General features: G+C 35.5%; 1 protein-coding gene across 2 annotated transcripts in view; it reads left to right on the top strand.

The window, feature by feature from the left end:
* The window catches only part of LOC128989437 (uncharacterized), a 229,961-nt gene that overhangs the window by 107,481 nt on the left and 106,993 nt on the right, over positions 1–15,487 (top strand). The window contains exon 1 of one of the 2 annotated variants that reach the window (XM_054411339.1): positions 10,665–10,740. The exons of the other annotated variant lie outside the window; for it this stretch is intronic. Within the exon in view, the coding sequence (XP_054267314.1) occupies positions 10,680–10,740 (61 nt within the window). The 5' untranslated portion in view covers positions 10,665–10,679. Of the gene's footprint in view, positions 1–10,664; positions 10,741–15,487 lie in introns of those variants that run through there. 2 annotated transcript variants of the gene reach the window in all.

Raw genomic sequence — 15,487 nt, forward strand, 5'->3', positions numbered from 1 at the left:
TTAACATGGGGAACTACAGAGCCACTGGGGCGGAGCCCGAAAGGGTTTTTGAGATAAGAATATGCTTTAATGTTAATCGGGAATGTGAGCTATCATCATGCCAAATTTCAGCCCAATCCGTCCAGTAGTTTATGCGTGATTGAGCAACACACACACAAACATACACACAAACTCACAAACTTTCAGATTTATAATATTAGTAAGATGTTCAAAATGAAGGTACACCCAACATATGTACCAAATTCCTTGCTTGTGATAATTATTTTGGGTTCAAAACCTATTTTTATTGTACTAAAATGATCAGCTGACTAACATTCAATATTTTAGATGTTATAAAAAACAAACCTTCATTCAAAGTATCTGCCTTAGAAGAGGGTTTATCGAAAACCTAATTTGAGGGGAAGTTTCATTTTTATGAACACCTTTTATTCAAGTATGCGGTTGATAGGTTTGCGGCTTACGGTTTTTAAGTTCAGATCCTTGTAAGCTTTATACACTGTATATAGAGTTTACTGTTTGGTTTTCATACTTTACATGTTCAATAATATGAGTTCATTAAGTTCATTAAGTCATTAAGAATGTGATCTTTTATTAAAACAAAACAACTAGAGGCGAGCAATCGTTGAAGCAAATGCCTTGGGCCTCTCAGATCCATCTTATCTATGCGATAAGCAAGCTCCCAAACATGTGGGACTAGCATCTGTTGATTAGTGTTACATTTTGGTCATAGAATGCTAGAGTAAAAAACATACATTGGACTATTTAATTATTACAGTAAAAGCTTCAAAACTAATACATTTTTTAGGTTATGTCCTCTATATAAAGATCAAATTTATATTGATTGTACATTGATGTTGTTGATGTGATTTGAAAATTTTAATAAAACTATAACAAATGTTTGTTTGTTTATGTGGGAAAAAGATAGTAAACAATACTTTTTCGCTACATTACTGTGAAATCACCTGTTTTCATGTTGATCACCTGCGAAAATTCTTCATTACATTGTTTACTAATCCAACAACATTTTACGTTGTAAATTTGTTCAACTGTTTCAATTTGCAACAACCAAACCTGTACAATCAATGAGGTACTCTTTTGTATTAGTTTTAACGTGTTCCTAACCTTAGTCAAGAAATATTCCAATGTCTATTTTTATTAATTTAACAAATTATTAGGCTTTATAGTGTAGCAAAAAGTAACACTTGAAAGTGGGTCATTACATTCTCAACCATTGTCAAAGTGCTCGATAAATCATGTGGTCTCAAACATGTAATGACTCACTTTCTACTCTTCTTATGAAATACTAGCTGAGTACTTGCCTTCGTACGAAATTGGCGTATAAGTATGGAATGCTTATTGCAGTTATACTCGTGCTTTGCGTTTGAATTGGGAAAGGACACGGATTCGTTCTTTAAACTTACTGTATGCCAAAGTATAGCACCTCTACCATAGATATAAATAATTAGTGTTCTACTACTTACTGCACCTAAACAATAGAAAAAAGTTAAGTCCTCATAACTGCCCTTTTCGCATTAGTTTGTGATGCTATTGAATATCATAGAACCAACTTGTGTAGTCAAAACAACTGAAAAAATTCTTTAATTCCTTTCAAATATGATTACTCATAAGGTTAACATGGGAAACCCCAGAGCAACTGGGGTGGATCCCGAGGGCAGTTTGAAGACGTATATGTAATACAACACGGCCACTAATAGAAAATATAATATGCCATTATGTTTGTTTGTAACCTCAAATGTGATATGTATGAACACATGATCGCACTGCAGATAAAGAAGTTCATTGTCAAAGCTAGTCCACCATACCTTAACCGCTTCTAGCTAAAAAAGAAATTCAACTGTAATGACAGTTATACGAATTACCAAGGAAAATGTAAACAATAAAATCATAACATTATGGTCATAACAAACCATCTAATACTGTATATGGTATATCAGTAGTTTAACGACCATGACCACGGTATATCTGATGTGCTTCAAGACCTCACTAGCGTAGTCTTATAAACCATACTTTGGTCCTCACTTATGACCACCTGAGTGTGTTGAATATACAAACTATGCACGCTGCTACTGAGGTCTCGTATTAACGTCCTCAGTAGTCAAAATGTGAGTTCGTGGGTCACACGAACTCCCAACGGCGAGACCGAGGACCTAGCGTAAGGTCCTCGGTAGCGCACGTTTTTTGGCAGTCCGCCTGAGTTCTCGATTGTTGTATCCAGGGTTTACAGGTCCTCGCTAGCGTGCAATAAATAACAAGTTTTGAAAGTTAGGTGTAGAGATTAGATTTTTTTTTACAGTGATAAGGTAATGGAGGAGATTACAAAAATATATAGAACATGGCGAATTTATATTTTATCCGTAGCTAAACCGATGGATGAAAGTTGAAGTCCTCGGTAGAGTGATAAATGCGCGCCAAGTCCTCACTGCTGCCGTTACGGGTTTGTGTGCACACACGTCCTGAACTAGGGGGGTCCTCATACAAAGATGTGTGTGTGTGTGTGTGTGTGTGTGTCTGTGTGTCTGGATGTGTACAGAGCTAGAGACTACACCTGTGGTCCGATTTCGATGAAATTTGGTATGCATGTTCTAATCCATGGTATCTCGAGGCGTTTTTTTCATTTTTTTGAAATTTTGATTTTTAATGAGGATTTTCCCATAAAAACCCATTAAAAACTGGAAAAATCGGATTTTCTCAAAAATGGCCCGAACGATTTTGATAAAAATTTAGTATGTTGTAGCCCTTTACATTCTGAACAAAATGGTACAAATCCCATTTCTGTAAAAATTACGGTTCAAAAGTTATTGTAAATTATGTTATTTTCCCATAAAAAACCCCATAAAATAATGAAAAATAGGGTTTTGGACAAAAATCCGGTTTTTATTTAACATAGTATGTTATGGTCCTTACAATTTTTATAGTTTTTTTTTTAATTTTTTTTAATTTTTATTTTTAATGGGGATTTGCCCATAAAACCCCATAAAATAACGGAAAAATCGGATTTTCCCAAAATTGGCTCGAACAATTTTGATAAAAATTTAGTATGTTATAGTCCTTTAAATTCTGAACAAAATTTTTCAAATCCCATTTCCGTATATTTACTCTCACCGCTTACACACGATGAAGGCTGTTGACAAACTTATGGGAGAAAGTATGTGTCAGAATGCTGATACCGTTTATTACGGTATGTCTACAACTTGGTTGAAGCGGGTGATAGGAAAACTTTCTCAACCTCTATCGCTGGTCCTGAACAACCTTTTGAAGAGAGGTGTTTTCCCTCCCAGCATGAAAATTGCTAGAACGGTCCCCATCTACAAGAAGGGAGAGAGAGATAGACTGGACAGCTACAGGCCCGTTTCTATCTTGCCTGTCTTCGGTAAGGTCGTGGAGGCTCTGATGACTAAACAGCTCTGTGAACACCTGGAGTCAAACAACTTGCTAACGGATGGTCAATTTGGATTCCGCAAAGGTCGATCCACAACAGGAGCGGTAATGAGGCTGGCAGGTCTGGTTGGCGAAGCATTTGAGGCTTGTAACACAGTCACCCTCACATTGTGCGATCTAAGCCGCGCATTTGATTGCGTAAACCATACCTTACTGGTTAGGAAGTTGGAGAGTCATGGAGTAGGTGGCACTGTCCTCAAGACAATTGAGTCGTATCTTTCGGGTAGGCAGCAAGTGGTCTCCATTGAGGGGGCGATTTCAGCACCTCTAGAGGTAGCTTATGGAGTCCCGCAAGGATCTGTCATTGGGCCACTTCTCTTTCTAGTCATGATTAATGACCTTGACAAGACTGGAAATGTTGTATTGTTTGCTGACGATACCACCCTTGTGTCACGAGGACTGCACGTTGATCAGTCTGTAGCGGGAGCAGAGCAACATTTACTAGAAGCTTCAAACTGGTTTGAGGCCAATGGCTTCCAGCTGAATCAAACTAAAACACAGTCTCTTGTCTGCAGTCTAGCCAAACGTGCTCCTCCGAATGATCCAGTGAAGTTGTTAGGATTTACACTCGACCAAAAACTAACCTGGAGTGACCATATAGACCAAGTTTGCAGTAAACTATCGAGGGTATGCTACCTGCTTCTAAAACTAAGATATCTGGTCACAGAGAAATACCTGCTGAGTGTGTATCACGCAATGTTTCATTGCCATGTGAGCTATGGTATTTTGCTGTGGGGACACGCACCCATGACCGAAGAAATATTGATCCTGCAGAAGAGAGCTCTGAGAATAATCACCTTCAGCGATGGTTTGGCTCACTGCAAGCCTATATTTGCCAGGCTAGGTATACTTACAGTGTTTAGTCACTATATCCTCGCCTGCATTAAATACGTGTTAGACAATATCGAGGAGTTTCCTACCAGAGCAGCAACACATCAACATCTTACTAGGCATCGTACCCGACTAGATGTCCCTAGAGTTAGGCTGTCAAGGACTCAGAAAGCCTTCAGTAATGGAGCAATAAATATATACAATAAGTTGCCAAACTCCATCCTGCACCTTGAAAAAAGGAAACTCCTTAAGATGGTTACAGCGTATCTCAAGGACAAAGCCTACTACTCGCTGAAGGAGTACTTTGAAGACCCTCTATTAGGCCTAGGCTGAAGTATGCCTGTCCACAGCCTTAGTTTTAATTGTATATATGTGTAAATAAGTGATTTTATATTTTTAATGACGCCATCAATCCCCCATGGGGTAAAAGATGAAGAATCGGTAATAAGGTAATAAGGTAACTAACTATATAAGTTGTATGTAAGAATATACAATTAAAGTTGTAGATTATGCATCGTTCTAGCCTAACCTATCCGGACTCGACCTAAAATAACCTAACCCTAAACAGGATCGTTTGTACTTATGTAATTTCAACCTGAAAAAACATAGTGGTAGTGGAGCCTTCATATAACGGAAAAGGTCCCGTCGTACTTTTCTGTATGTGAATACATATTAAAGTAATAATAGTATAATATAATGTAATAAGCTATTAATGACGATATAATTAAGAGAACTGTCCTTCATACGAACACCGTCCAATCCAAGTAGCACACAGGTTTCAACTTCTATGCACTATACAATATAATAGCAGCATGAAATAATACAACAAAAAATACGGAAATAAGGAATGCTAAGTTGTACTTTACAACTGCGACCTCTATAATTAGTTTTTAATCAGTTTAATACAAGGAAATCTCCTTGGGAAACACGAATTAATTATCAAGCAGCACGTTGGAAGAAACGAGTAGAACTGAGGAAATTGATGTAATCAAACAAACACACAACTGTTATAACTGAATGATTATAAGTTTACTATTTATGATTATGTTGTCCAATTTTCTAGGATGTTGTGCGATAGAGGAAAAGTCAAACATGATCTTGGGTGAAGACAGTATTTGTTTGGAGAATTTTTAGTTTCCAATGTGAATTAAACTAACCTACATTTATCTAGCATAACCATTCTGTAATTACATTTTTGATTTCATTTTGGCGTATCCTTAGTCCTAACTTATCTTTATCTAATCCCACCTCACCTTACCCGACTTCTAACCTTATATTAACCAAACCATACCTTATCTCCAAACATAGTCTATGTAACCAAAATGTTTTAACTTCATATCATATAATGGTTAGTCAGCAAAGTATTGCAAATAGAAGTTTGCTTTATTGGAGCAGACCTTAAATTTATCTTGATGAAACAGCTGATTATATATGTTCACACTTAACAATAAAAATGCTTATTCCACTTCTTATTGACACTGTCTATGGCCCCTTATTGATTAAAATGATGGTGGAAAAGTCTAGGTCATGTCTAGGCTGACTTTTTTGTAGTTCCTATAGGAAAAAAGTTATTTCCCGACTAAAGTTATTTCCCGCGGTGGAATCTATCAAAGTAAGTTTACAGTGCGGATTTTTTGCAATGCTTCCTGGAAATCCAAGGCTTTCCTGTAGCTGCGTCACTGTAGGTCTATTACACAGCTGATCCATTGTTGTGTGTTGCCTTCTAATTGGCTGTTTATCGTTCACGGCGGGCCTTCAAAGGTCCATTGTCGCGGTAGAGAAAGAGTAGATTTGCTATAGGAAAAAAACAACTGATTATATTGGTTCTTATGTAAGAAGTTTCGTTTTCTTCCTTTAATCTCGATCGGAACATGTTTTTATTTGATTACATCGAATACTTTCTTGGGTCGTATTTCAGTACTTGAAGGTGAAGATGAATTTTATATCCAAGCTTTACTTGCTCGATAGCTTGCGGAGTAATCACTAAAAACGGATTATAATTCATTCGAATTATCATCCACTAGTGTACATGTTGCTCGAATTCGAGCAATTGCAAAGTATTACAGGAATTATTTCAAAACGAATAACAGTCATATTTACAATGTGTTTAAAAGACTCAACTCAATAAGATTACCGGTGTGTACTGTAACTCAGACCATGTTTATCTTCGTTATTGATAAACCTAAAGCATTCCGGCCGGTTTTCTCCTTCTTAAAATGCCTCGCTGTACAGGCAACACAGGTCATGATAGAGAACTAATTGAGAACGAAAAGTCGTTTTGGGGTAGTGTTAAAGGGCGCATTTGTAACCTAATAGTTGAGTTTGTCCAGGGTCAGGTGCTGACTGTGATGAGTTAAGCCTTTACGCACCACACTGTTCTGTTTCTGTAGCTGCGGTCGTTATCACTACGCCTCCTGTTTATGTTTCGTTGTCGTCGCGTCGGAGGCATAAAAAATACAACAAATAAACAAATTATAGCTACACAAAACAACGATGAATGCACAAATTTAAATTACAATCATGCTAACACGATCCGTCATAGCGACACAAAACAACGATAAATACACAAATTTAAGATACAACCATACTAACCATTGAGATATAGATTATAACTGGAGTCACTACTCTCTGGTTAAACGTTAGAGAAAAACGTGCCACTGTTTTGGCTGGTTTGTTTTTGGTGTTTCGTGTTGTTAGGTTGGCCGTGTGATCGGTTGGTGGGATGCTGTCAAATAATTCCAATTCATTCCAACCTAACCATACTATTTATTTGGGGTTATGTTATCCGTTATTTCAGGGACTTGTATCAAAAACTTATTTAAGTTATTGCACGTTAAAACCTCTGTATTTAAAGTTATTTTGAAACATTATAAATTGTTTTTGTTTGATAGTAAATAAATACTAACTTATTTACCTCTTAAAGCTATGTGGTGAAAATAGGCTAGTCAAGTTTCCTGGTTTGGAGATATTGGTTTAGGCCAATAGCCTTATGGAATTTGATTAAATAACGACCATCGGTTTATGATCTTGTTAAAATGGGTTGCTCTTGCTCGTAAAATAAACAAATAAACTTATATTGCAATCATAACGTTGAGTTGGCAGATTTTTGTTTACTATCATCAACAAAACAGGATGACGCCATCTTGATTTTGCCTCTCTAATTTGACAAGTCCCACCAACCCGATCACCCGGCCAACCTAACAAAACGAAACTCTGAAACTAAACCAGCAAAAACAGTGGTACGTTTTTTAAACACGGAGTGGTTACTCCAGTTATATAATTATAGCTCAGTGATACTAACACGATCCGTCTTGGGGGTTATGTTTACACAAACTCAAATAGTAAATAAATGTACTCAATGCATTTCATTGAATTGAAAAATAAATAACAGCAATTAAATTATACAGCTGATCAAAATGTAAACAATTATGTTCTCCATAAGGATAACATGGGAACTTTCAAAGCCACTGGGGCAGAGCCCAAGGGATTTTTTCAAAAATGTAAGGCCAGTTTGCAAATCTACGTGACACGCTCTTTCCAATGAGACGTCAATGGATAAAATCGGTTAAGAAATGGCGGAGGAGTTCAACCGACAAAGTTTCATGTAGCGTATTAATTATATAGATTCCTCTTCGGAAACGTTTAAACAGATCTTCTGCTAATTTAAACATTTTGTTATAGGTCTATTTTGATAGAACAACGTCTGACATTCTTTTGTGATGGGATTTATTTAATAAGATTGAAAATCGGTTTATTTGTTTCCAAAAGAAGGTAAGCCAATAAATCTATTATCTACGTCCATGTTACCGTTCTCTATAAAGGTTCACAGTCTAATTTCATTTTTGACAACAATACAAATATCAAAAAATCGTTTGTAAAACATACTGAATTATTCCACTGATCCACTTATCGATCTTGTAATATCTCGAATGAAAGTTACAAACTTCCTCAGTTTTATATTTAGCATAATTTATTTCTTTTGCTCTTTCTTCACAGTGTTTTTACTCTGTGCATTGCATTTTATATAGTCCAGCTGTTGGTCTGGTTCACATCCGTTCCTGAGTCACCGCCTTCTGTATCTCAGTTCCGATTCCGCGGTCCCACGTGTCAGACAGAGGGTTCTCGCTATTTTTACCCCCTTTGACGTCAGCAAGGGCCAAAGACCCCCTGTATCTCTTATATCGTCGACAGTGATCTTTATGAGCTTTGCAGCTCATTAAATACGTCCTCCGTATCCAGTAATTGGTTCCTTGACACAATTATGATTGTAGGAAAATGTTAAGTTGTAATTTCTATTTATTTACGTTTTCGCTGTTTTTTGTGGTATTTTCCTGAAAATCCCCGTACTTCGCTTGGAAACTATAAAGTTTGTTTTATTAATAAGTCTTGACTTTATTGGGAAAGTATTGCATTTTTATTGGGAAAGTATCGCAATACTTTAATTCTTTAGATTATTTTGCTCACTTCGTATTTTTTTTTTAATTTAGGCGTATTAGCCATATAGCTTATTTAGCTTATTTTATTAGGCCTATTTATAAAAGGACTATACAATAATAAACAATACGTAGCCTATTGGCTAAATTAACATGTAACATGTAATTATTTAACATGTGTTTATAAAATTTACATGTAGGTGGTTTTAGCAAACTTCCCTACAGGGAAGTAGCTATTACCGAAGAAGGCAAGATATGAACTAATCCCAGGACCGATTACTTTTTCATTTTGAAGTCCCCAGAGGCCAAAAACACAATTCGTTCAAATTTATATATATGTGTGTGTTTCAGTGAATACGATAACTTGAGTATTTTTGACCAATTTTGATGAAATTTGGTTTGAAGGTGTAAGACGAGATTAACTTGAATGAGTTAACAAAATGAGGGGTAAAAATTGGGTTTTCTCATTTTTGACCCTCAAAACATAAAATTTCCCAATTTCTCTCTAGACCTCCTTAAAGAGCTTGAAAAACAAATAGTTCAGTATATCAATGTTTTTTGTACAGTTATTGGTTACGGAGAAAACTCAAAAATTTTAAATTTAAAATTCTCTTGTTACTCTTATGGAGAATATTGTAAAATGGTGTAGTTAAGCAAAGCAATTGAGTAAAACCTTAGACTGAGGTTATCAATGTTTTTCTTTTTACTGATACCAATGCAATTAGAACAAACTAGGTTCCGTTAACTGACATTGTTATAATAGAACAAATACATCCTTCGCTGGTTGATAAATGCTTGAAATATTGGTTTGGTATAAATAACGAACAAACATTTAGAGCACAAACAATGATAAGGCCGAGTATGTAGGGAAAACATCCTTAAATTTGACAATACGATAGCTTACAATTAACGGCAAAAGATGACCTTTGTGTTAAACAATCTGGTTGATTTTCTTGTTGTTAAATTATATAATGGGTGTTAATTATTTTACTTGTTGACTCAGTCTTCGCTCAGCCACCTTTACACATTTTTATTGGTTTTGACTCTGCGCAGACACCTTTTATTGATAATGTGCTTTGTAGGATTTCTGAATTATTACTATTTGAAAAACTGATTTAGCCCTTTCTACTTATCTTCAACAAATATAAATTTGTGTTAGTTATCAGTTCGGTCGAAATCAACAACTGAAATTAAAATCCTTATCATCCATCACTTTTGACCTTTCAACGTAAATTCTACCGCTGTATCCGAATTTTCCAATGGAAAACGGTCGAAAACAAACAATTACGTAATAATTTAGACTCACCTTTATATATTTCCAATAAACACGACCATTTTCCGTAAACAACGTGTTGAGACGTGGACTTTTGACCGTTGGACTTGTTTATAACAGATTATCTGTGAAATGTGTCAGAAAGCTTAACGGTTGCCGTGTGGTAGTTTCGTCTCGATAGTTTTTGTTGGATTTCATCACTGATTTTTGTGTATTTTGCAGGTGTAGATAGTTTTTCGTCAGTTTAATTGGCGTGCTTTTTAGTTTTGTGTGTATTCTGTTAGTAGTTCATTGTAGATCACTGTATTCCAGTGTTTCAAACTCACGTTTGCTAAAGACTTCTTATGCAAAACCTTCCTAGTGGTGTTCCGTGGTTATCTTTGACAACGTTTCGTCTAGGTCTGGTATGTGTCCGTGCGTCATCAGGTCCTCCCCTTTACTCAAGGGTTGTCGGCGTCATACCCTGACGTCATACAACGTCATTGTTGTAGATTCCCAACGATAATGTACAGTAATGTCTTCATTCTCGATGATTCATCGGTAATGACCCATTTCCTGGTTCACTTATTGCAAGGGTGAATTGTGATCGTGCTGCCTAAGTATCCTGTGTGACAGTGCCAAATGTGTTGTGTTGTAGGTGAATAACGTATTTGATAATTTGTGTTTTCTAGTACAATACAAATATGTTTTCGGAATACTCGTCCTCCAAGCATTTGCAGTTCGAAGCCTATCGAAACCAAGCAGGTATGTGTTTTGTACTTTATAGCATCTATATATACTTATTTAATACGCAAGCAGGATTTTTGTGACAATTACTCCTCCGAAACTACTGAACCGATTGACATGTTTTTGGTGTCATTGGAAAGAGCGTAACGTGAAGTTGTGCAGGAAACTTTCTTTTTAGGGAAATAATTAGAGAGTGAGGCCCTGGGGCCCTTTAAAGTTTCGTATTTCTCCATAAGATTAACACGGGGAAAAAAATTGTTATGAAACTCCAGCTGTTGTCAGAAATTAAAAGTGAGAAGAAGAACTTTATTGTAAACCGTCAATAAGTTTTGCTAATTTAACAGTTTGCTACATACATTTACTGACTTTGTTTAAATGAAATGTTTACTATTTGAATTTGAATTTGCAAACTATGGAAACATAGAAAATTCATAGAACACCACCAAGGAAAAGAAATAGATTTTTTTTTTTATTTCTAATCGTTATTATGTACAACCTAATGCGGCTATGAATAAGGCTATTTGTAGAAAACACTAAAAACAAGATCAGCTTTGGAAAAATGATAAGATATTTACAAGAAATGTTGATTATATCGATCTGTTATGTAGGCCTACATCTTGAGTATTTCCATAATCTTTGAGTCGAATCTTTTAAAGTCATCAGAAATTATGGATGTTATTCGTTTTAAAATAACGCCTGTAATACTTAGCAATTGCTCGAATTCGAGCAACAGGGACAGTAGTTACTATTTAATTTGCGTGTGCATTTTCCCAAAGGCAATTCTTTGGTCCAGAGAGATTTTCTCTCAGATACCTTGTTGGGTATTTCTTTGACTGTTGATAAATTTCGTCCTCCTGGGTTGACTTCAGTTTTTCAATCTAAATGGACGTAGTTGAGTTAAACCTCCGCTTGAGCGCGCCCAAATACTGATTTCTATCGAATACGTAGTCTTTTTAACCAACAAACTAAAGTAAAAGGTTTTATTGTTGTAAACTGAATACTCTAGTCACATGAACTATCAGTGGCTTATTTAACTAAGTTCTACTGTAATAAAAAATTGGCTGCAGTGGGTCCACATAGATCCACACTAGTGTATACAAGTCAAAGGTATTATTCTGTTTTTAACACTGAACTGTGATACTTACGAACTTATTTTAGAAACAAATATCAAGTCAATGACAAAGCGATTTAGCTTTAAACTTAAAACACGACACAAAACTTTAACATTTAGTTCATGTATTTTATTTAAACCAGTTAGTTCAAATGGAACGTTTCTTGACATTCCGTCATTTGCCGCATAATAATTTCAATATTGGCCGGTCATACTTTGGCCAGTGCCTAGAGTGTATATCTGGCAAAGCTGTGATATCGAGTGTTGAGGGATTAAGTGGAGTGCTGATAATAATAATCGACGCAGCTGAAATACATAACCGAGATAATATTAATTACTTAATAATTGTACATCTTACGTGTAACGGTATACTTCCCAACAATCGTATTTTATATTCACATTTTTAGTGCATTCAATTTTTAACGTTTAATAAAGTATGTTTCAGAAAACACTTTACATATGATGAACCTTTTTTGATTAAATTCCAACTACTGTTTAGCTGATTTTGGATTCTTTGGTAACATAAAAATAGCACAATACTATTTGAGGGGTTTTAAATTTAAATTTTTATGTATATTTGGTAAAAAGATTCACCGTATTAGTGGTCGTATGTAGGTAAGTTCCCAGTAACGAACTATATATTTTATACTTTCCCTTAAGATTAGCTATTAATAATTCATTTCGCAAAGTAAAACAATCCATCAAGACGATTACTGCGCTTACGAAGAACCACGAGACGACGATACTACCATATTATGTAGGACTTTACTCGATTTCGAGCAGCAAGTACAGTAGAGATGACCCTCAAAGTTCATCGTAGGTTCATGTAGAGGTTCAGGGACGCTCTAGTAGACAGAGAGAGACAGAGAAGGCAACAAAGCTCGCTCTGCTCCACCTGTCTGCCTCCAACCTCCAACATGGCTGCCAGGGCGGCGACCTTGCTGACCGGGCGTCACCCCATGGTCCAGAGAGACTAGGGAGATGACACAGACACTCGGTGAAGCCTGCCAAAGAATGAAAAAACTAAAATTAAACAATAGGCTGGGTGGTGGACTTTATAGCATTATTACGTTCATCTTGCAAAAAATTGGAATTAAATTATCAAAGTTTCATTAATATTGGTCATCTCTGTAAAAATTACGGAGAGGAAATATAATGAAACTTTCTGTTTACATGTTATGGCAATAAATCCACCATTGAACAGAGTATTATATCGAAATTCAATGGTTCATAACGTTTGTAATAATCTTCGTGATATTAATTACAACATGTTTAAGAAATAACAAGTAAATTAACGTTACGAATATTCTTCATATCCAACCTTCAAAATGCAATCATGACGAACTAGAGTAACGTTCTCATCCGCTCCGTGGCAGCCCCTAAATATAATACAAGAAATAAAATATCAAACGTTCCACACAATCTTCGTGGTATCGGTGGGGCACAGCCTGTAAAGAAAAATCCGAGAAAATGGTAAAAAGTACTTCAAGGTTTTGTGGTATTTGGTCCTCTCTGCTAAACAAAATAACAGCCTTCTGATTAGCTATACGATCTAAATTATCTTAATGGTGATATTAGACCAGACTGCAAAAGACACTCAGAATCAATGATAAAATAAAACTTTCCATACAGGTTTCATCACATTTCGTCAACTGTATTATGGTGCAAAATTCCTCATTTTTCAGTTTTGTTACCTAGTAGTTCCTAACTCAAAGTTCAGTGCTAGCTGATTTCCATCAAGGAAACAGCTGATTTTAAACTTTGTGAGTGGGGAACCACATTTAACCGTCTTGTCCTCCCACTTCTTATCACCCTTATCACTCTTATCTTTCACCCCTGACACTTCAGGGGTCGCCCGTCTATGATAGCATGTTACAGCTGGTTTTGAACCTTTTTATCACATCGTTTCCTCTGGCTGTGTTCGCACTGTTAAGGCGTGTTCATTGTACTAATTTATGTCACTTCCCAGTCTAGGTTATAGGTCACCTAGTGTAAACAACAGGTTTTTATGACCTTCGATTAAACGTTGTTTAACAAAACCGTGTCGATCGCTACAGTATGGGTACTTTATTTTGAATAAGAATTTTATAGTAAATATTTCGGTTATAAAACTGTAGGGGAAAAGATATAATTTTGTTCAATCAAGTACAATTGTTTTAATTAATCACCAGTTGCAACATTTTTGTAGTATTTTTATATATTAATATTTTACTTTTTATTTTGTCGATAACGAAGAAAAGGATTAATTTTTTATTCAAAAAACTTCCCTTGAAAATGTAAATCAAAAGATTTAAAGTTATATTTGAGAAATGACAAAGCTTTTCAACTGGTAAATATCAGTAATAAGTTCTTATATTATGTTGAGATAGGTGTTCAATATCACTTACCAATTTTAACCGAGCTCTAGTCTAGTTACTATGAAACTTCGACTGTTTTAATTTGTATACTGTAGAGTGTATGCCCACTGCCACTCCCAAAGCTCCCGTGTCAATTTATTTTAGATTTTTCTCAATCACGTTTATAATTGCCGTATGGTTCTATTCAAACATATTTTCGCTCAATCAATTAATTGATAACTAACTGTCTAATCTCGTTGTGTAAGCCTATAACCATTGAATTATGGATACTATAACAAAAACTAATAATATTAATATTATAGCCCAACCTATTATCCGAAAAAAAAAAAAACTAAATTGCTAATCCCTGTAAAAAAGTCAAAATTATTTTTTCAGCAACGTAAAGTACGGTCGGTGATCCTTTATTGGAGAAAATAAAAATATATATGCCTTACTAGGCTCATTAAGACCCTTTTTAATTAAATGGTTTCAACTCTCCCAATATTATCATAATTTGCCACTTGTGATCTTTATAAATAACAATGACTGTCAAAAATATGAATAAGTCATATTTTTTCCGTCGAAGTTTTAAAATTCCATTGAAATGCTCCGTATTCGATATCGTAAATATAGGTTACTGTGTTTGATTTATTTTAGTTTGTTGGTTAATTGTTTTTTAAACATTTTGTATAGATTGTTTTCTATTTGACATCAATATTACCCTATACCAACGTCGATCAAAAGTACAAACTCTAGCCACTTTTATTGTATAAAACAGTGACCCTTTGACCCTTCAATAGAAAAAATCTAATCTGATAAATAAACAAACAACTAAGCTCTTGCAAGGAGCATGGAATGAGTACGTGTTAGAAATTAGTTTTGATAAAGTTACATGTATCAATGAACTTGAGTCGTAGCTGTAGCGCGTGGTAACCGCTGAACACTGAATGCTGATCGCTGATTGGTTGCATGCTGAGTCAGTCAGCTGACCGGCGCATCAGCGCATCAGCTGATTAGAGGTCACTGTTCGAAGTTCGAACTTTGCAATCACAATTATTGGGCCAAGAACAAACATTGCTAACGGAACAATGGTGATTTGCCTGGTTTGTGTATTTTATCTGCAATGTTCCAAATATCAACCATACCAGAAACTGGGTTGTAGTGAAGGTCAATTTGTTTATAGGGGAAATTTTAGAATTTTTTAGAACCATCCACGGCCAGTACTGGTTCGGATTGGATCTTATGTTTTTTCTTCGTTCATCAGTTGGCGATACAAATAGTACGGATTATTTTCTCCGCTGAACATCCATAGCTGGAA

Source organism: Macrosteles quadrilineatus, unplaced genomic scaffold (genome assembly GCF_028750875.1).
Source record: "Macrosteles quadrilineatus isolate MER2022 unplaced genomic scaffold, UCM_ALF_1.0 Scaffold_1__1_contigs__length_201487025, whole genome shotgun sequence".
Classification (NCBI taxonomy): domain Eukaryota; kingdom Metazoa; phylum Arthropoda; class Insecta; order Hemiptera; family Cicadellidae; genus Macrosteles; species Macrosteles quadrilineatus.